Genomic DNA, 22,503 nt, shown 5'->3' with positions numbered 1-22,503 from the left:
TTTATGTTGCAAAATTATTTTTATTGATCCAATTCACCTACCACTACCTTCCTTGTTTTATAAACCAAGCTGCATGACAATTGTCACCTTGGGCAAAACATTGATTCATTTTTGATGAAGTCATAGTTGCAAATAAATCCAACTTCCCAAATCCTTGTGAAATTTAAAACAGTTCAATTAGAAATATACAAACATTGGTCGACTGAGTAAAACATAATCCCAGGTAGAAGTTAAAAGCAAGACAGTTCTTTTCAGAATTTAGAAGTCTCCCGAACAATCTACTCTGCGATAGTAAAATATATAGCAAGACCATAAACAAAATATATATAAAATACAATCTTACAATACATAAAAACTTTCTTTAAAATGTTCCGTTTACATGGATGTCGGTGAACATTTATACCAAAAAACAAAAAAGTACTATCATGGAGTTTTCCAAGGTCCAGTTGACCTCGCAAAGTTGGTAAAAAGGGAAAGGAACAGGGTCAAATTTCAGAAAGCTGTTAAGCAGAAAATACTGCTTAGCAAATTGCTATGCAAAGCAGAAGATGGGTGGGCACCAATCAACAATGTAAACTTTATTGACATTTGGCTGGTAACCAGTTTCTGCTAAGCAATATTTATCTGTGCTTAGCAAGTTTTTGTGTCTACAGGCTTAATGAAATTTGGCCCTGATATGATCACTCCTGTTTAAGCAGAAAAACTTGCTTAAAGCCCGGTTCATACTTCTTGCGAATGGGAATGGGAAGCGAATGTTGACGTCACAAAATTCACAACGAATTTCGCAGCAGTTCAGCTCTGCTCAACTCACTTGCGAATATCGCTGCGAAAGGATAGTTGTGACGTCAAATTCATGTCAAATTAGCTTCGCATGTAATTCGCAGGAAGTATGAACCGGGCTTAACAGATTAATTTTCTTAGAAAAAAAAGTGCGGTACCAGACCCGAGACGTGTACAATACAAGCCATTTTGGCCGGAATCTGTTTCTGCTATGTCCTTAAAGGCACTGGACAACTTAGGCAATTGTCAAAGAGACCAGCCTGAAGACCCGTAGTCTCAATTGGTGTATGCCAACATACATGTATACATAAAATAACAAATTTTGGACTCAAATAACAAATAAAATATGAAATTTGGACTCAATCGTTCATCAAAGTTGCAAGAAAATAATGAAAGAAAAGAAAAAAACCTTGTTGCACAAATTTGTGTGCTTTCAGGTGTCTAAAAAAGGCTTCAGGCATGAAGTCTTTTATTATAGCGGGTGAGAAATAGCCTCTTTCTCAACAAATATGTTACTTCAGATGGAGCTGTTTCTCACAATGTTAAACTATCAACAGCTCTCCATTGCTCATTACCAAGTGAGTTTTTAAAGAAATCAAATATTTTGAGTAATTACAAATAGTGTCCTGTGCCTAAGAGTTCCATGAAGAGGATTTTTAGAATTGTCTATTGTTGGAATGATTAAAAAGGTAGATATAGGATTCTACTGACCTCCTTATGCTGTCTGTAGTACCAAATCTAAATGGGTGCAGTTGAGTTCTCCACTAAAGACATATGGTCAGTGGATGTGCGATTACGACGATAGTACCGCACACCAACAAGAATGATCACAACTACAGCGATCAAAGCGGCAATTCCAATCCCAATGCCGATGGTCGCTGCAAGAAAACAAAAGTAATGTAGTTTATCTATCACATTAAGTTGAAGGTTGTGTTTGAAGAAGATTAATAATTTAAATTATGTTTTCTTGAAAGCAGGGGGTCTTTCTCAAACCTTGGCTTGCGCTCCGGCTCCAGGCTCATGTCTGATTTTCGAATCACTGCGTGCAAAATACACACTGCCCCAAAAATGTACAGGCCAGAAGGCTGGTTCATACTCGGTGTGTTTCCACTGCGTAACGCAGTGCGCAGAGCCCAAGTCGGAGACGGAGCCCAAGCTGAGGTTTGAGAAAGGCCCCATCTTTGATATTTTGATACACGCTGGTGCTAGGTTGCCTCTATCTTTGACAGTACAGAGGCACAACCCAAAACACCTGGTGCATCACCCATGGTAATTTTGTCAGTATTATTATCATTTGTCCAGTTTACTCTTTGATTGTGAAGACATTTATTTTCATGCGAGGCACTGGAAGGTTAGCAGGCCTTTTCGTGTTTACGATAAGCAGCGCCATGAAATGATAAATCACTCAGTAGGCACAACATCGGCCGTTAAGCAGCTTAATGAAATTGGGCCCAGCAGGCCACAGCCATTCATCTTAAGAAAAGGTGATAAACCGATTTACCTGAATTTGATTGTTGGCCGTTGTGTACTTTCTTAGCGTCGTTCTTAGAATTCTTGGGATCCTTTGTGGTCTCCTTGTTTGGTTTCTTTGTCACTACATACAGAGTTAAGAAAAATAACAAAGTTTCATTAAAATATAGGATAAGAATTAGTGAAATAACTCAATAAATTTAATTTTGCAGTATGTTATTATACACACTTTTTATAACTTATTTTTTAATTTTTAACAAGTTGGGAATTTTTGTTTTTTAATGGGGGATCACCTAACATCACAAGGCTGGATGGCCACTGCAAGGTGAGGACTAGACTGGGCTCCTGTCTTCATCCGCAAGGATAAAGACAGGTCCCTGCTCTCAGATCCAGTGATTCCATTGGATACAATGATTGGATACTTGCAGTGACATGAGTTTTCCATGCCCAAATGGTACACTGCTTTCACGTCCGCAATAGAAGTTGACTGCGTATCTCTATGTGAAATGAATGAAGGTCAAAGGTGAAAGTACACGCCAGTTTGGAGGGTCTTGGACGTTATTTATGAGCCTCGAAGTGTGACGTATTCACATACATGTACCTTTTGGTTTGGGTGGTCCAGTCTTCGGGGCCATTGCCTCGGTGGTCATCAGGGTGGTTGCTGAAGTTGGGTTGCCCGACGGGTTGCCTGTTGGGGTAGGTGATGCTGAACAAAAAGAACTTAAAGAATTAATAAATTTCATGATGGGTTAGATATGGAGTCTAGATTTTCCTCAACATAACAAACACAAGAAAACATACCACATCTTTGTTCATCCCCTGCTTTCTCTGTGTGCTTTCATCTCTATTGTCTGTTTCCAACGGACTGCTTTTGTTACGTTACACCAGTAAACATGTACTCATTTATATCCCAATATGTGGAGACAGTGCAGTATACCACCAGAACCATTTTTTTCTTTTTCTATAATTAATCTTTGTAAGTTTGTAGCAAATATTTAGCAAGAATTCAAATAGCTGTTTTTTTTCATAAATAAAAACCTAACATGATCTTATAACTTACAACATGGACCAACGGGTACAGTATGATTTTGGATAAGATACACAGACTGTCCATACGGTGAAGACGCTTGTATCTTTAGTATTAACGCTAACTCCACTTCGTCACTTTCATCCTTCACCATATGGAACGTCAGAGTTGAGTCATCTATGATTTCATCTGAAATTATGAAAGGGGAAACTGATGACCCAAGGTCTGGAAGGAATCTTCAGAATAGAAGTTATCAAAACAACCCTCAACACTCATCTTTTCACAAATATTTCAGTAACATTCCATAGACATTCAATTTTTTTATTTTTTTTTTATTTCTTGATCTTTGCACCGCTGAATAAAGATGAACTTTGTTATTGGAGAAAGCGCAACGAGCATTTTTTGCGCATTAGAAGACGTAATTACTATCATTATCTCAAGCTATAGAAGTTATAAGGGAAACTGAAAGGTAAACTTTTAAACAACTTGTGGTTGAACAAAGAACATTTAACTAGAGCAGGATTTGAACCAACGACCTCTGGTTTAATGAGCTGGTGCTCTACTAACTAAGCTACCTGGCCATATGTTGTTGGTTTCCAAATTTTGTCAATGTCTTTGTTCCTGGGTGCCAGTCAGAAGCCATATAACAACCGTTAGCTGCCATGTAGCCAGGGATCACACCTAAGTTTATGATACAACCTGGGAAGTGGCAGAAAGGAATTCTCATGCAATTTTCCTTGACAATTGAAGTAAAAAGTTGCATTGCCTTTATTTTTTGTGTCATTTAAAAGAAATTCATACACAGATGTGTATTAATTGCACTGTAGACGTACTATACAGTGATTGATACACACTGGAGTAAGGGTACAAATAAATTGTATTCCTTATTCCTGATGCAAAAACAACATCTAGTAAAAACATTTTGGTTTTTTTGAAGTGAAAAGAGAACTCGCTTTTTTCAAAAGATTGAAGAGAACTTGCAGTACTAACTGTAGAAGTGTTGAGTATACAGTGCTTAACACTTGCTGGTGTAAGGATACAAACAAATGATATTCTTCTGATCCCTGATGCAAAAACAACATATATTGAAGATTTTTTTAATGTTTTTTTTTTTTAAGTGAAAGGTGAACATACTGATGCTAAGTGTATCATCATTGTAGACATATCTCTCTTGATTAAAGCCACTGCTGCTCTTTATGACAACAAGGATCCGAACAGGATCATCACAATGAAGCAATGTCATGCTAATATCGTACCAGTCAGGCTGAGGAAATCAAAGACACAAAATACGAATTCAGTCAATGCTTTAGTTTTATGCTTTCTTTTAAGAAATACTCACTGGAAAATTGGATATTAAACTGAAGGGCGTGTTAACTTTGCTCAGAACATTTTGAAAACTAATCTTTTAGGGGAGCAAAGAACAATGTTGGATAAGAAGTAACTATAAACACTAAAAATAAACATGCGGGTACAACCATGTATAATATCTCTTTTGAGGGAGTGTCGGCTCTGAAAAGAGCCAGTGTGGTCTTGACGTTTAGAACAGTACACTCTGCTCGTCTTTGGTCAAGAATGAATACTCAAAACATGATACTGAATACTAAAATACTTCAAGCAAAGTATACTGTTCAAAACGTCCAGACCACACTGGCACTTTTTAGAGCGAACATTCCCTCAAAAGAGATATTATACATGGTTGTACCCGCAAGTTTACCATTTAGTATTTATAGTAATTTCTTATTCTTCACACCATGCAAAGCTTCAAACACCGTTAAACAATGTTGGAGTTCCAGACAGTTCCAGGTTAACCACTACACTACTTTGGGCTTATTCATGTTGGGCTTTTTTTTTCTTTCATTAATATCTCGTAACTTCGACGACTGATTGAGCTCAAATCATCACAGGTTTGTTATTTTATGCATTATATGTTGAGATACACCAACTGCGAAGACCTTTGACAATTAACAAAAGTGTCCAATAGTGTAGTGTCCTAGTATTGTGTCCACCATACCTCTTAATGGCTTGTTGTGTACTGTTATTTATGTCTAAAGATTTAAAATATAATAAATAAATCATGTATTTACACTTGTGTTTATCCTGCACTCAATTCCATCGCATGGCCCGTTGTGATGACAAAACATGGAGTCTGGTTCCAGGAACTCGTTATTCTGGATATCCTTAGCAATGTCCGTCATCGTAAGGCATTCATCTTCATTACCTGGTATCGGTGTGATGCTGCCAGAAGTTGGAACTGGAAGTGGCTTGTCTGGGGGGGGGGGGGGGGGGGGAGAGAAAAAAATGAATTAGTTACTGAAAACTGGAAGTAAAATATTATTAACAAATAAAACTTCCATGCTTATTGCGCTTGTGCTATGTTTTCATGGAGTTGAGTTATAATAAAAATCATGTTTAAGTTACGCTCCATTCTCTGCCTGATTAAACATCTAAACATGGTTAGAGGCGTCTGTCTCCTCAAAAGGTCAAAACATTACCGATGCCAGCAGTGATTAGGCCAATGTTATAAGTAACTATAAGTTCTCTGCCAGCGGGACAGACGTATCCAAATACTTTTGTTTGGGCACTGGCCTGGTGACCTACAGTCTTTTCTCTTTGTCTTTTCTTCCACTCTGTGCTTTTTAACATGTGTTCTGCGCCTCTGATCATTTTGTATGTAAGGGGGCGCAATATAAATTTTAAATATACTTCCTGTTTTTGCAATTTGCCATTTCTCTCTTAGTATCGTTCTATAAGTAGTTGGTTTTACCAGTAGTTTGTGTAGCTTTGTACATTGAAGAAACTTGAATAAATTTGTTTTTAAATAATTAACACTACAGGCGTGCTGCCCCCAGCAGCAGCGAAGTGGTATACAGGACGAGTCAATCGAAATTACTAGAACAATAAGCCTTCGAGACTTACCACAGGGCGGAATCGGTACAAGAGCATTGTCAACGAAAACATCTCTAATGCAATCTATACCAGGATAACACACAACTACCTCTATCTGAAAATACACAACAAGAAGACAAATTAAAGGTGGTAATCGATTTCAAGACAAGATAGGGTTTTTTCAAATGGTCATCCAAGTTGCAAGAGAATAATAAAAGAAAAAACACCCTTGTTTCACAAATTTGTGTGCTTTCACATGCCTAATAAATATCAAGAGACTTCAGGCCTGAAGCCCTTTATTATTCCAGTAAGAAATTACCTCTTTCTCAAAAACTATGTTACTTCAGAAGGAGTTGATTCTCACAATGTTTTATACTACCAACAGCTCTCCCTTGCTTGTTGCCAAGTGAGTTTTTATGCTAATAGTTATTTTGAGTAATTACCAATAGTGTTTAGTACCTTTAAAATAACCATTTAGGAGCAAACTATTGGTGGTGCTCTATATCATGTCGCTAAAACTTGTTGTTACACTTACTGTAGTTCTTATGTAGTCAATATCCTGTGTATATGGAATCATCGTTACATTTAAGTCAGATGTTACTCCTGGCAAATCTTCAAGAGCTGGAAGAAAAAAGTAGCAAGAAAGTTACATTAGCAAAAGCAGTTGACAATCATCCAGTCTTGATTTGGTCCATGGAAAAAAGGTAGGAAAACTTTATTTAGTTTGTCTCATGACTGAAGATTAATTGTAAAATGTTGATATATAATCCCTTTTAATTAATTAGTTCATACATTTATTAATTTATTAATTAATTATTTTGATGATGGCAGTGAGTTACATTAGTTAGGCGCCCATTTTTTTACCTCTGAGTTAAGATTTTTTGAAGAAAACTTACCCAGTTGGACATTTTTGGAGTAGCTAAAGACTACAGTGTCAGAAGGGGGGCTATTCGGTGGTCCAACAGAGATCACATAAGATACAGGGTTTGTACAGCTTAATATGACCACTTTAGCAGTAGCATATAGATTCTGTAGAAATACAAAGAAACATTCAGTAAAGCTTCATACATAAATACCCCCAGAACGAATCACTATTCCAATCGGTGGAGATGGGATGTTCAAACGGCTGACAAAGCAGGGTATGGGGTCGGATACAGGTCGTGACACTTGCTACATAAAATTGGGGAGGTAGTGCTTTCTGCTCTACCGGCCAGGCTTCGAATTGATGATACCACAGCCTACATTTGTATGGACTGTAAAAGGGGTAACCCTGTTTCAGCCCTAGGAGTAGGTGGCAACGGCCTCTAGAAAATATAATTGTAGCCCACACCTTGAAGTGGCCTTCAGGCCATGTGTTAGGCGACTTGCACAACAACAAAAATTATAAAAAATAAAAAAAAAACACAGCTGGAGCTGTTAAAAACTGGCTGGCTTTCATAGGTTGGGTGCCCAAGCTCATTTACGCCAATTTACTTATGCGGAATGCAATATATAGCTGTTGATTTAGCCGAGAAGTGCATTTGATGCACGAGGCTGTATACTCCCGAGGGAGCTGAGATGGTTTAAGGAATGATTTAAGGCCCAGTGACCCTGAGTAATAATTTGAAGCACTTTGGGACACCCTTCGGGAGTGAAAAAGCGCTATATAAAAACTTAATATTATTATTATTTTGTTACATGAGCTTAATCTATTTGTACTCGGGTGTAAACATAGTTCCCCCCCCCCCTCTATAGGCTTACTTGTACAGGTAACATGTTTTTGCTTTTTAACAAAAGGTCATTAATAAATGGACATAAAAGAGTAGAGACTTAACAGACTTTTAAAATCTTGCAAGGTCGTGGTCGCGCTATAAAAGCATGGGCTCGGTCCTTTATTGCATAACCAAGACCTTGAGAGAAATCAATTTGTTGATTATGAATCGGTTACAAACAGAAAGGAAAGTTAACTTACAAAACCTGATATCTGGATAGCCCCTGTACAGTTAAAACCTTTACAGTCCGGATTCTTGAAACACTGGAAATTGTGAGGCGGATCCAACGACTCGACAAGAGTTTGCATATGCATACACTGATTATCTGCACCTAGTAAACAAGATCAAGAAAACAAATAAAAAGTTGTGTTTGAAAACACAAATGCTCTGTAAGCCAGTCCGTTTCTTGACATTTGACAAATAATTTGTTCACAACTAATCTTAGCCAATGATGCGCAATGTTGTGCTGTGGATACTCTGCCATGTAGGTGGGAAAGACCAATGGGTGAAAACACTCATACACGCTACAACCACCCCCGCCCCAATTCTACTCTTTCTGCGTTACTTTTTTAAAAGGAGATTTAATCATTGTCAGCGTGGATTGGGTAGAAGGCTGGCTAAGATGAGTGGGGAAGGATGGCTGAGGAGGTGAGAGTAAGATGAGTGGGGAAGGATGGCTGAGGAGGTGAGAGTAAGATGAGTGGGGAAGGACGGCTAAGGAGGTGAGAGTAAGATGAGTGGGGAAGGATGGCTGAGGAGATGAGAGTAAGATGAGTGGGGAAGGACGGCTAAGGAGGTGAGAGTAAGATGAGTGGGGAAGGATGGCTGAGGAGATGAGAGTAAGATGAGTGGGGAAGGATGGCTGAGGAGGTGAGAGTAAGATGAGTGGGGAAGGATGGCTGAGGAGGTGAGAGTAAGATGAGTGGGGAAGGATGGCTGAGGAGGTGAGAGTAAGATGAGTGGGGAAGGACGGCTAAGGAGGTGAGAGTAAGATGAGTGGGGAAGGATGGCTGAGGAGATGAGAGTAAGATGAGTGGGGAAGGATGGCTGAGGAGGTGAGAGTAAGATGAGTGGGGAAGGATGGCTGAGGAGGTGAGAGTAAGATGAGTGGGGAAGGATGGCTGAGGAGGTGAGAGTAAGATGAGTGGGGAAGGACGGCTAAGGAGGTGAGAGTAAGATGAAAGGGGAAGGATGGCTGAGGAGATGAGAGTAAGATGAGTGGAGAAGGATGGCTGAGGAGGTAAGAGTAAGATGAGTGGGGAAAGATGGCTGAGGAGGTGAGAGTAAGATGAGTGGGGAAGGATGGCTGAGGAGATGAGAGTAAGATGAGTGGGGAAGGATGGCTGAGGAGGTGAGAGTAAGATGAGTGGGGAAAGATGGCTGAGGAGGTGAGAGTAAGATGAGTGGGGAAGGATGGCTGAGGAGGTGAGAGTAAGATGAGTGGGGAAGGATGGCTGAGGAGGTGAGAGTAAGATGAGTGGGGAAGGATGGCTGAGGAGGTGAGAGTAAGATGAGTGGGGAAGGATGGCTGAGGAGGTGAGAGCAAGATGAGTGGGGAAGGATGGCTGAGGAGGTGAGAGCAAGATGAGTGGGGAAGGATGGCTGAGGAGGTGATAGTAAGACGAGTGGGGAAGGATGGCTGAGGAGGTGAGAGTATGGTGAGAAGGCCACATTTCTTTGTTTTAGCCAAAATAACCTTGACATTTGTTCGCTGCATAACAATAAACATTTCTGTTAGTATATAATAATATCAAAGTCTTGTATAGCGCACGTATCTACCAAACAAGGTACTCGAGGCGCTGAGTATATACAAACTTTCAGAAAGATAGGAAATTGCAGTGATGAATTTTGAGACCCAATTATTTAGCACCTTACATGTATAATGGTTAACAAGGTGCTACGGCGCATACAGCAGCCACAGCCAGGAACACCGGGGCGAACCGCTTCTCTTTTTCGAAAAGTGCTCTGGGTTATTAACATGTTGCGATCAAGTTACATAAGTAGGAGTTGAAACTTTGCATGGTGGATGTATAACTAAGAGAGGTTTATGGCAACACCAATGGAGTATCTCTTTTGAGTAGTGTTGGTTCTGAAAAGAACCGGTTATTAACGACTCGTTAGCTTAATGATTCCTTTTTGGGAAATATCATTATGATGAGACAAACCAAAACAGGCCAACAGTGGTGACATTTTCAGAAGTATGTTTTTTTAAAACTTAAATGCCAAAATCTATCTTTATTTGTATTTACAACTTATTTCCTGATAAATAACATCATAAAGGGTTAAAATTAGCATTGGAAAAAAAGTGCCGGTGTATGTTATAAAAAAATAAAAAAAATTAAAAATTAAACTCCTTTTTCTAAGTTTCATTTTCTTGTATCTCTTGGTGTTTCTACTTTCAGAACTTTTGAACCAAAGAAGGTATCAACAAAGAGTTTTAATAGACTGACTGAAAGGAATCTAAACGAGAAAAACAAAATCATTTGTGCACTCCCTCGTGGGGGACCAAATTGTGGGGACCTTTGTTACATTGTGTAAAAATTCCCTCTGCTGTAAAAAAAAAAAAAAAAAGACAAAAAAAGAGAAAATAGAATTAGCTGTTTGACTGATGATATAAATGCAGAAAATAGTTAATGGCCTGAAGTTTCAACCCTATTAGAGTCTTTTTCAAACTAAGTCTTTCTCACACACATCGGTGTATTTATGGGTAAAAACCAAAATTAATAAAATCTTAGCCTTCGAGAAAGACTCTGCTAGGGTCGAAACGTCAGGCCATTTTAAAACTATTTTTTTTTTTTTAAATGGCGCAATCTCACCTGCAGAAGTACATTCTGGTACTGCGATAACTGTAGGTGGCAACAGAGGCAAAGACGTGAGTTTTCTCCCGTTCGTATACAAATCCAAACTCAGCTGAAACCCAAATTGATATTCATCATTTTATGTTACTTATTTATTTATTTGGTGGGCCCAAGAGTGCCGCCAATGTTGGTCGTCGACAAACAAGAAAATGATGATAGTTGACCAACTGGAGAATAATATCACACACTCTTGGCACGTGATTCGCACTGGATTAGCCCAGGGATGACTGTCAGCAATATGAAACATGAAACAGCACAATCAGCGCAAATAAAAGGATAAAATAGGAAACAAGAAGAAATTCTCAGTTTTATCTACTGAGCCTGTTAACTGATGTCTGCTGATTTATAGTCCAATTGCTTGGATACGATTTAAAGACAATAGACGTTATTGGTAATTGTCAAAGACCAGTCTCCTCACTTGGTGTATCTCAACATATGCATAAAAAAAAAAACTGTGAAAATTCGAGCTCTATTGGTTGTTGAAGTTGCAAGAATATAATGAAAGAAAAAACACCATTGTCACACAAAGTTGTGTGCTTTCAGATGCTTGATTGCGAGACCTCAAAATCTAATTCTGAGGTCACAAAATCAAATTCATGGGAAATAACTTCTTTCCCGAAAACTATGTCGCTTCAGAGGGAGCCGTTTCTCACAATGTTTTATACAACCAACCTCATCCAATTACTTGTTACCAATAGTTATTTTTAGTAATTACCAATAGTGTCCACTGCTTTTAAGACTCCAAAATTATTCTTATTGAACGATTATATTATGATAAACAAACCTTACCCCGATGCTAAGACCACTGCTGACATTCTGAAATTCCACTCCAAGCGCTGCCTGCATTCTGAAGAATTCATACGTATACTCTATACCTATAGTGGAGCAGACAATAAGCTTTTAAATAGAATCTCTAAATTATGATTTTAATCAGTTAACTTTTATAACCATGGTCACAAACTGAAACTTTGTAAAACAAATTTCTGAAAATAATTGTGGTCAATGTTTGTTTGTTAAAATGATCTTCCCATCAAGGGAAGGTAGCAAACTTCCACAAGGGGATATCAATTCCAAGTTGGCAACAGCCGATCTCTCTCAAACATTCGCCTAACGTCTATGAGCTTGAATTTCCCGGGGGAGAACACTCTCAACAAAGACAACAGGGCAGACAACTTCAAGAACATTTATGACCAACTAGTCCAAACAATGCCTACAATGCCCTCTATGACCACCAAGAAAGGGTATAAAAGGCAGTTGAGCATTGGACATGGTTACCAGTCTGAAGAAGCTCCAAGCTTAGAGTGAAACAGAACTAAAATAACAAGTTAGTAATATGCCTGTGATGTTTTTCAAAGGACTCGGGGAAAATACTGAGTATGAAGTTCAAACACAAAACAGTGTAATGGGTATAACCAAAAATAATACATTCTTTATCCACGATGCAAATTTCCTTCTAAGAAGATCTTCATTATTCCTGGATTTTATAAAACGAACCTTAAATTCCAAGAGTTGACTCACCTGGTATTGGGAATGAATCCCCATGTGTAACCGTCTCCTCTACAAAAGGTTCTGTGCCGTCCAAATTTTGCATTAAGACAAACATCTGAGGAGGGTCTTCACATGGTTTCAGTTCCACTGTTATCTCCGTCTTTTGTGACTAAAAAGAAACAAAACAATACTTTTTATAATACTGAGTTCTTACCGGTATTATAAGTTATCACACAAGTGCGAGTGGAATACGGAATAATATAGCCTTTCTGCGTCCCATATCCAACGAGGCCAAAGGCCGAGTTGGATATGGGACGCAGACGCGCTATATTTTTTGTATTTCCGCGCGTGCGTGATAACGTATTTATCTTCAAGCAAACTTGGCGCGTCACATAGAACACACAATACGCATGGTAGTGATATTAGCCGTGCAATATAGGTTTTTATCACCACTCCATTCTGCGAATCTGATTGGAGGATTAGCGCGTACTTGAAGATAATGCGCTTTATCATACCCCCAGGAGTGCATCAAAGTGCTGTGTTTTTTTCTGTAAGGTATGTTGGGCTAAGTTTTGAGATAAGACCTACCGTCGATTTCACAAAACTCTTCCTAACTTAGGATTAATCTTAGGACTTAGGACGGGTTCAGATCCGTATCCAAATACGTAGGACGCATTGAACCCTTCCTAAGTTAGGACGGGTTACTCGTCCTAACTCGAGTTAGGATTAATCCTAGCGTTTCGTGAAATCGGCTGCTAATCCTTTATGGCACTATGCAATGGTTTACAAGGTGCTGTAGTGCAATATATGCTGCCAATCAGCCTAGGAACACTGGAGCGAACCCCCTCTCTTTTTACAAGTTCTTTTATGTGCATTACACAGCACACAGGACCTACGAGTTTTACGTCCCATCTGAAGGTTGCAGCAATAATGGTTTGAAGTGTCTCATCAAATGAACATACTCCGCAAACCAATATTGATTACCATGATTATTTTTCTCCTTTCTCTATCATACACTCAGTTCAAGTCATCTTTAGTCTTTCACACGAGAGCCATTTAGCAAGGGTCCCTTGCTAAGTTTTGACATGGTTTATATACCTGTTACAAAATGTACCTCTTGTGAAAGGACAGCAATTTGTGTACTTGCCGATGCCTCTTGTAAAATCTTGTCAAACAATTGCTACATTTTAAAACTATGCTAAACAAAAACAAGTGACCACTGTTTATTGCTGTCGTGTGAACAGCGCTTTTTAGAGACCTTGACTTTTAACACATGGAAATGTGAGCAGGAAATCGCCCATGGACATGATGGAGTTAACTTTGGTCCTGTTTCATTTCCAAAACAGTCGCCCTTCTTTAGTGACTTTCCTCTAAAGTTTGTTGAACCGGGTTCCTGCTAGACTCCTACTTCTAGAACAGGAGGTCAAATTCCTAAAGATAAGGTTGACAGAATCCCTGACAAATTGACTTATTTCTGTGGAACTTAAATCTTTTGGGTGTAAAATGTTCAGAATGATATTAATATCTAGTTTTAAAACTCAGTGATGTATTCTGCTTTTTTCATTAGAAATCTTGCTGGAGCCTCATTGGGAATGCTTAGCAGATTAATATTCTCAAATGGGTGGTTCAGATTGGTGGATCCTTACATGGCAACCCATGACTCTCAGTTGGGCAATCTTAATTGGGCAGGGAAATTCGGAAGATTAATCTTCTCTTTGGTTTCAACTGATGGATTCTTACCTAGAACCCATTACTCTCAGTTGGGCAATCTTAATTGGGCAGGGCAATTCGGGAGACTAATATTCTCTTTGATTCAGACTGGTGGATATTTACCTGGAAACCCAATATACAAGTGAAGCCATCACAGTCTGGTTTCTTGGTGCAATTTATAGTGGCTGATCCCAAACCTTCAATGACATTAATTTGTGCAAACGACTGCTGGATACTATCAATGGCGCCATCCAACGAATCGCACTCTGGCTGGAAAACTCCCTCTATAGACCACAAAAAGACAAAAAGCAATAACAAAAAACCAAGTTTTTAAAAATAGTTCAAGGAAAATTTTAGATTATTTTTGTTGAAATGAAACCATGATGAAGCATCTAGAAAGCAGATGGGCACAATTTTATAAAGCCTACCTAAGCACACAAACTTGCTTAGCAGAAACAGGATACTAGACATAATTACATTAGCTTGGACTGTTGTTGCAGGTGCCCCACTCATTTTGTGCTCAGCGAGTATTATGTGTCAAGCAGAATTTTCTGCTGAACTACATGTAGGCCATGGTCGAACATCTGCAGTAGAAAAACGCTTAATAATAGCCTACATTTAATGGCTAAGTGCAAAAAGAAACTTCATTATTTTTGTTACAATGAAACGCGTGATAAAGCATCACAGAAGCAGCTGTCCTGACATTTTGGACTATAAAAAAATTCTTTAAAGGAACACGTTGCCTGGATCGGACGAGTTGGTCTATGAAAAGCTTTGAAACCGTTTGTTATGAAATGCATATGGTTAGAAAGATGTTTTAAAAGTAGAATATAATAATCCAGACAAGTATCACTCGAAACTGCACCGTTTTCCTTTTACGTCGCGAACTATCACGGTCGGCCATTTATGGGAGTCAAAATTTTGACTCCCATAAATGGCCGACCGTGTTAGTCGACAGAGTAAAAAGAAAAACCACGCAATTTCGAGGCATATTTCTGTAGATCATTGTATTCTACTTTTACAATATCTTTCTAACCATATACATTTTACAACAAACGGTTACAGAATGATTTTCAAAGACCTACTCGACCGATCCAAGGCAACGTGTTCCTTTAATAGCCTACAATACAGGTACATATAATTGCAAATAGACCGTTTTGAATATGATGTTCATTTAAATACTACCCACAACATGGCATCTGTGAGCGTGTGTGAGTACGTGCATGTGCCATAGAAATCAAACCAGGAACGCTGCGTGCTGCGTGATACATTGATGTACGCGTTATGACAAGCTTACGACCTACCCTACAATGTGGCCACTTTCATAGCAACAAAGGGATTATTCAAACGTCTTTTGCAACAACAAAAATATGAAAAAGGAAACGAAGACATGCTATTTATTAAACTTCTAAATAATGAATTCAACTATGTTTGATTTTTCTGTCAATTAGAGCACAGAGAAACTATAGATAAATCACCAAGGGAACAATCCATAAGAGAAAAAGGTTTCATGTCGTCATTATATTTCTCATTCCAACATTTGTGATTTTACAAACAAAAACCTTGTACTGCCACACAGGGTGTCATTAAGTAGGCCTGCAATAAACATTATACTTAGACATGTGTTGAACTCAAATAAAATGAAAAATTATGAAAATGAATTTGGCAAGAGCAGAACATTTCAGCAAAGTTTATAGATTATTCATTGACTTATACTCTACAAAAAGGGTAGCCCTGTCAGTTTTACAGTCTGCTATACCTAAGGGCCCTGGGCGAACAGTAAATATTAAAATAAAAAAATATTAAAATACAGGGGGGGAGGCAATAAGAAAATCCATGAAAAGTTAAATAAACTAAAGAGGGGCAAATACTATAATAAAACAAGCTAGAATAACTGGTCAGAAGCCAGTTATCGTCAAAACAGCAAAATTCAGGTTTTGACCAATACAAAACACAAACATAAAATTTGGACTCTTACACTTTTAAAGCCATTATACACTTTCGGTAAACAGTATTGTCCAAGTCCCACACTTAGTGTATCACAACTTATATAAAATAACAAACCTGTGAGAATTTAGGCTCTATCGGTCATCGGAGTCTAAATTGGCAATCTTTCCAGATTGTGGGTTCATTTGCCCAAAAACAACAACCACATCCGTGACAATTGTGGACATCCGGAGGCAGCATGTTGCTTTTTGTATTTTAGAAATCACTTCCTTGACTGTCCGTTACACCCTCAATAACTTTGATGTGAGTTACAATGCGGTTGTACTGATGAAGGCAGGCCTGAACAAGGAGGCAACAACAAATGCCCCATGGTAATTGCCTTGGTGCCCTTTACAAACTCCTCATAAAGAAGAAAATGCCTTGGTGCCATTGCCCTTTAAAAAATGAAGCATTCATGCCTGTTCGAAGTTGGCACAACATATTATGTTGAATCAAGGGACCATCTTAAAAGTCAAGCATGTTCTAGGCCCCCAAAACTGCGTGAATAAGAACCTTATTTGAGGCCCAGCAATTAGATACATAAAAAAACGAGAATAAAAGTTTGAGCTCAAAGATATAAATCATTACACAAACAGATTCAATACACGAAAATGAAGGCACCAATATCACTAACTATGTGCAGAGTTTTAACAAATGATTCTTGAAACTCCAGCAGTCCCAAATCCTTCATATTTTATTTAGGAAGTTGTCTGACTCTGTAGGAAATGGTACCCCTTGTCCTAAACCATTGAATTTATCAATAGGACAGACCTATTTTCTTCCTTCTAGAATGACGATGTGTTTTAATTAAAGAAATAGCTGGAATAGGCTAATTTACATTTAAACTCAGGACTACAAAAGAACAATACATTACAATGTAAATGTCTGTTTAAAACTTTATGGCAGATTTGCCCAAACTTTCTTTTGCCTTCAATGAGCAGGGACCAATTTCATAGAGTTGCTTTTTGCACACAAAAAACATTGCTTTTAAAGCATTTTCTGCTGAGCAGCAATAAGCAGTATACCAGTCACAAATTGTACAAGTGACATATCAGTTTGGCTGGTAACCTTATTTTGGTAAGCACAATTTTGTCATGCTCAGCTACTTTTCGTACCCTGGGCCCTGTACAAAAAGACATGTTCTTTCATTTTGACAGCTTCCAATAGTGTAAATAAGCACAATCGATCTACAATTTGTATTTCATATGGAAGATCTACATGTGTAAAAACACTGTAAACAAAGTGTAATCTATAATTATTTTGGATTGAACAAAGAAACATTGACTATAGAGAGGGATTGAACTCGTGACCTCCGGATTAACAAGCTCAACCAACTGAGCTATCCCACTCTTATAATGTTTGCTATTGCAATGTTTTGTCAATACCTTTGTTCAGGTGCCATTCAGAAGCGTTCAACCTGTAACTGCCGTCTAGCCAGGGATCACACCAAAGTTTATGATACAACTTGAATCTGCAGGAGAGGGACTCACTGACATTGATTTTCAAATGAGAGTATTCTGACCCAATACAGAACCCTGAGGAACCCCCACATTGTTTCTCAAATGAGTTAAAGCATGGAGGGTAATACCCAATACAGAATACTTTGGAACTAACATTTATGTTGGAATGAGTAAGACTCAATACAGAGCCCTGAAAAACCACATTGTTTCCAAAATAAGTTAGAGCATGGACAGTAGGACACAATACAAAACCTTAAGTGGAACCCAACACTGATGTTCAAGTGAATTACATGTACATGTAGACCCCCTCTCACATTAATATTCCTAATACAAAACCCTGTGGAACCCCCCACATCGATGTTCAAATGAGACAGAGTAGGCCTTACTAAAAGAAACAGTCTGTAAAACATGATCCCTGAAAAGAAAATTGTGTACAATAATAGGTCCGATGATTGGCCTATATAAACATGTAATGGTAAAAACAGCCTATATGAAATGGTTCAAAGGCATTGAAGTGTGACTGCATCATTGTAAGTTTGATCAATGTACCCTTGCCAGTGAATTTCGTGTATAATAGCACCAGCAGGTTTAGACATTCAGACCAACCTAACTGCATCTGACAACAATCTGATAAACGCAACACTATAAAAACTGTTTATCATCAACACTACCTTGCCAAGGATAACAAACTGTTTTTGAAGAGTTTTGATACCTTTTTAGATGAAGTTTTTGGCCATGACATGAATCCCTACTCACTGTGAACGTTATATAATTTACCTGTAGAACTTCAGCTTCATAGTCGTCACGTTTTTGAGAAGAACAAAAAATGAACATCACACTTTAGAAGCATTGTTTTCAGGAGAGTCTTGAAATCCGTTGTACATTTTATTTTTGTGAAATTGTTTCACTAATTTCTCTAAAACAGCAGCACCTCAGCTGTCATTATCTTTATGATGCAATGATAATTAATAACAATCAGTCAGTGGCGCTCCTGGCGCTAATCGCATAAGTGGAAGAAAAATTGGCTGAAAGCCAGGTATTTTGAGCCAAAGTTACACAAGATGCTTTTGATTTATAAATATATTTTACAGCATGAATATCTGACCAGATATTTTAAGAGAGCAAAATATTTACCCTGAGTTTGTAACTAAAATAAACAAAAACAAAATATCTCAATCCAAATCATAATGGAACATTTGATACTGTATTCATACATTATACATAGATGCCATAAAAACGAATCTTACAATGTGTATTATTTCATAAATACCTCAGACAGTTTCGCTATTCCAATTGGTGGAGAGCGCGTCACGTGGGTGTGTATAAACCTTTGTTTATGACCAGTAAAAAGTGTTGAAACATGGGCGTGACACGCGAGCTTGCACCTGTGCTTTTAAGACAGTTTCTTCATTCCTATTGGTCGTGAGCACAGTTGTGCCACATCACGCGATATGCGCGATGCGCACAGCATTCCCTTATACAGAGTTGTTTACCCAATCGGGCCGAGGGCCTTACCATTTCATAGCTGGAGGGGTGTTGTGTTGAAAGAAATCAATGAACAATTAACATTTTTGCATTTATTTTACTTTTTGACAAAAATGAATACAGTAGGCCTATCGGTTTTCAACTAGTGGTTTAAACCCGCCGAGGCCTGACTTCGTCTCGGTAAAACTATCAAGAACCAGGCCTGGTTGGGTTTAAACCACTAGTTGAAAACCTCTTCAACACACATTGATTCCCTTAATACAACCTCGTTATAATAACAGCCACATTAAACGACCATTTTTCAATACAACCTTATTATAATAATGACCACATTATGTCTACCCTTTTCACTATACAGTTCCTATGTTTTGTGCTGTTTGTAATTAACCTCATAACATTTTTACAAAGACACGCCACCCCACAATAAGCTACTTCAGAGTTCCAGCTGCTTGGTTTCTGTGAGGGCAAGGCGGTTTTTCTTTAGTAAGTGGCACCTCAAAAGGGAAATTTAAATGACTAAATTGAAACAGGTGAAAGGGCGCCACACACCACCAATTTAAAGGTAAAATTCCAAATTTAAGAGAAAAAAAAGATTTTTTTTTTTAAATGACTCTAAAAAAGACCAATACAAGATGAAGCAAGCTTTTAATTAATTTGTCTTCTTTTGTGCAAATAATTATTGACATTACATCAGATAATCATTTATTCTATTGAGACTGTCCAGTTGTTCCCAACACTGTATATTATGATAAACTGCACTAAAGCTTTTAAGGAATTATCATTATTTTTTGAGAATTTTTGATGATACAAAAGAGATTTTTTTTGTCTTATCTTATTTGATGTAATGGCTGAAACTTAATGCACTTGAGGGATCCTGGACATAGTGGACAATCCTTTAATGGACAATTGTATATTCAGGGAATAAATTAGGAAAATCTTGTCCCATAAGGCTGGCTTTTAAGACACTGGACAATATTATAAGTTATCACACAAGCGCGAGTGGAATACGGAAAAATATAGCGCTTCTGCGTCCCATATCCAACGAGGCCGAAGGCCGAAGGCCCGATATGGGACGCAGACGCGCTATATTTTCCGTATTCCACTCGCGCGCGTGTGATAACGTATTTATCTTCAAGCAAACTTGGCGCGTGACATAGAACACACAAGACGCATGGTAGTGATATTAGCCGTGCAATATAGGTTTTTATCACCACTCCATTCTGCGAATCTGATTTGAGGATTAGCGTGACTTGAAGATAATGGTAATTGTCAAAGACCAGTCTTTTCACTTGGTGTATCACAACATACGCACAAAATAACAAACCTGTAAAACAATTTGAACTCAATTGGTCGTCGAAGTTGCGAGACAATGTTGGAAGAAATATACCCTTGTCACACAAAGTTGTGTGCTTTCAGATGCTTGACTTTGGGACCTCTAGAATCTAAATCTGAGGTCTCGAAAGCAAATTAAAATATTTTAGTGGAAACACATCTTTCTCGAAAACTTCCTTACTTCAGAGGGAGCCGTTTTGCACAATGTTTTATGCTATCAACAGCTCCCCTTGCTGGTTACCAAGTGAGTTTTTATGCTAACAATTATGTTGAGTCATTACCAATAGTGTCCAAAAATACAATTTTAAGGTTAGTGCATTTAAAAATTGTACATTTTGAGAAAAATTATTTTGACCATGTTGTCTTCCTTTTAATTGCAAAGTAAAATAATCATTCAAATTCTGTTCTAACATAATGACAAATTATGACATTAAAAGCATAGGGTAAGTAGCCTAGTACAGTAGATCCTTGGAAATAATTACACACTTTTACCCCAATATTAGATATTCTTAGAATATGAGTATTTGGATTAGAAATAATGTCTTTCAATGAAAACTATTTGAGTTGAGGGTACATGTAAATCATATACCATGTATAGTTAATTAAAACAAAAAATAGAGCTTAAAAAATAGAAAATATATTTTATTCAATTCCGGCTTGCATTTAATGTAGGAAGCAAGGTCAAATCAGGTCACTAACAAACAAGAACTTCCAAAATATTCATAAAACTTCCATAAAAAGATTCAAAACACATTTAATTAAAGTATAAATTAACTTTTGTATGGAGGGCCAGTAGGCGGTTTCAAGCTATTTATTTATTTTTTTTGGTTTTTTTTGGGGGGAGGGGTGTTTTGTTCGTGACAATCAAAGAAAATGGCAGTTTAGCAGTTCTGGATGGTTCTGGTGAATTACTGCACAATCTCCACATATCGGGATGTACGCGTGCATGTGCCTGAGCAGCAATGATTTACATGAAGTCCATGGGTTGAAGTTTACTCTTAAAAATACTAATAGTTGGTGCGTCGCGAATATCCTGTGGTAGTTTGTTTCATTCTGCAAAGGATCTTGGGAGGAAGGAGAATTTGTAACAGTCTTTGTTTAGTAGGCCTACTCCTAGAACTATGAGGACGCGTTTCTCCATTGTCTAGCTGAGAAGTTTCACGGGTGACTTACAAAATGTATCTGGGGCGCTAGTACGACCGAGAATGAAAAATTTCAAAAAAAGGGTACAGTGCCCCAGTAACTGGGTCTATCCTCTCCACGAACAAAACGTCATGAGTACAGTGCAACAAGTGGCATTATCTTGCCTTAATTCGCCATCAACCGATTAGGTGCTGTCAACTCGCCTTCAACTCATCTAATATACATTTAAAATCCAGGAGGCATAAAGCTGTATAGTGTTACAGCTCCCACAATAGAATTTTTATCAGTTTTCTAAGCAGCAAAGCCGCCTGTCGCCATCTCGCTTTTTCACAGGGTTTGTACATATAGACAGAGGGCACTTTCCTGCCTATGGAATAGTCTTCGCACAAGACGTCAATGCTCGGTACCACATAGTAAAACTATGTTCAGCCTTTCGTGTAAATTGCTCGCTGACTAATCCATCTACCTAGTGGTTGGTTGACATGAGTTGATGGCGATTTGGTTGCAAATAGTAGACCGCCAGTGATCAATGCAAGAAAGCGTTTACACGCAAGTTAGTGCACGACGTGGGAATGGGAAACGTCAATTTCAATTTTCTTTTCACAAAATATTAACACCAAACAAAGGAGAAAATTCAACAATTTAAAAAAATGCTTGTTTTTGTCTGGCACCTGCAAGGAATGAGTGAGTGAAAGTTCAGCTTCCTGAGTTAGGTAAAAGTATTTTGTTCGCAATGGTACTGGACCTTTAAAATATACCCTGGACTCCGTCGCCTTGCATGCAACGGAGGACTCGTTCCCCAGCGTTCTCCAGCAGTTCAAGCAAAAAACATTCACAGTGTTAAACATAAAAAAAAAAACATACCCGCACAATGTAGCATCAAAACAATCCCAAACAACGCACTGCTGCAGAGCAACTTCATTTTGACCATGAATTTTCGTCCACGATTCGGATGAGAACAGCTCCTCTTTCTGTGATTGTCACTGGGGGAGGCAAATTGCTGAAATTGAGACAAAATTGGACAATTTAGACTCAACCGAGACGAGAGCTTTCAAATAATCATGTTCGTTGATGATGCACATGCAGTCAAGAGTCAGTCAATCGCGCTAACGTCGTTGTTTATTATG

General features: G+C 38.2%; 1 protein-coding gene across 1 annotated transcript; it reads right to left on the bottom strand.

Moving 5' to 3' along the window:
• Positions 1-1,338: 1,338 nt before the first annotated feature.
• LOC117288052 lies at positions 1,339-22,460 on the bottom strand. Its single transcript, XM_033768741.1, has 15 exons — positions 22,241-22,460; positions 14,094-14,254; positions 12,291-12,429; positions 11,562-11,647; positions 10,731-10,824; positions 8,115-8,245; positions 7,060-7,192; positions 6,699-6,784; positions 6,194-6,278; positions 5,362-5,543; positions 4,412-4,541; positions 3,311-3,466; positions 2,852-2,956; positions 2,282-2,374; positions 1,339-1,658 (listed from the first exon to the last, which is right to left on the bottom strand). The coding sequence occupies exons 1-15, from the start codon at positions 22,305-22,307 to the stop codon at positions 1,519-1,521; spliced, it is 1,788 nt and encodes a 595-aa protein (XP_033624632.1). The 5' UTR covers positions 22,308-22,460; the 3' UTR covers positions 1,339-1,518.
• Positions 22,461-22,503: the final 43 nt, after the last annotated feature.

Source organism: Asterias rubens, chromosome 3 (assembly GCF_902459465.1).
Source record: "Asterias rubens chromosome 3, eAstRub1.3, whole genome shotgun sequence".
Lineage (NCBI taxonomy): Eukaryota > Metazoa > Echinodermata > Asteroidea > Forcipulatida > Asteriidae > Asterias > Asterias rubens.
The sequence above is the reverse complement of the archived record's forward strand: the minus strand, read 5'-3'. Positions and strand labels throughout refer to the sequence as shown.

Excerpts from the sequence above, each read along its gene's own strand:
- LOC117288052 (XM_033768741.1), bottom strand. The coding sequence starts at position 22,307 with ATGGTCAAAATGAAGTTGCTCTGCAGCAGTGCGTTGTTTGGGATTGTT. Across the intron at positions 11,648-12,290 it reads GGATTCATTCCCAATACCAG|GTATAGAGTATACGTATGAA; the intron begins GTGAGTCAACTC and ends GCTCCACTATAG. Across the intron at positions 2,375-2,851 it reads TGGACCACCCAAACCAAAAG|TGACAAAGAAACCAAACAAG; the intron begins GTACATGTATGT and ends CTCTGTATGTAG.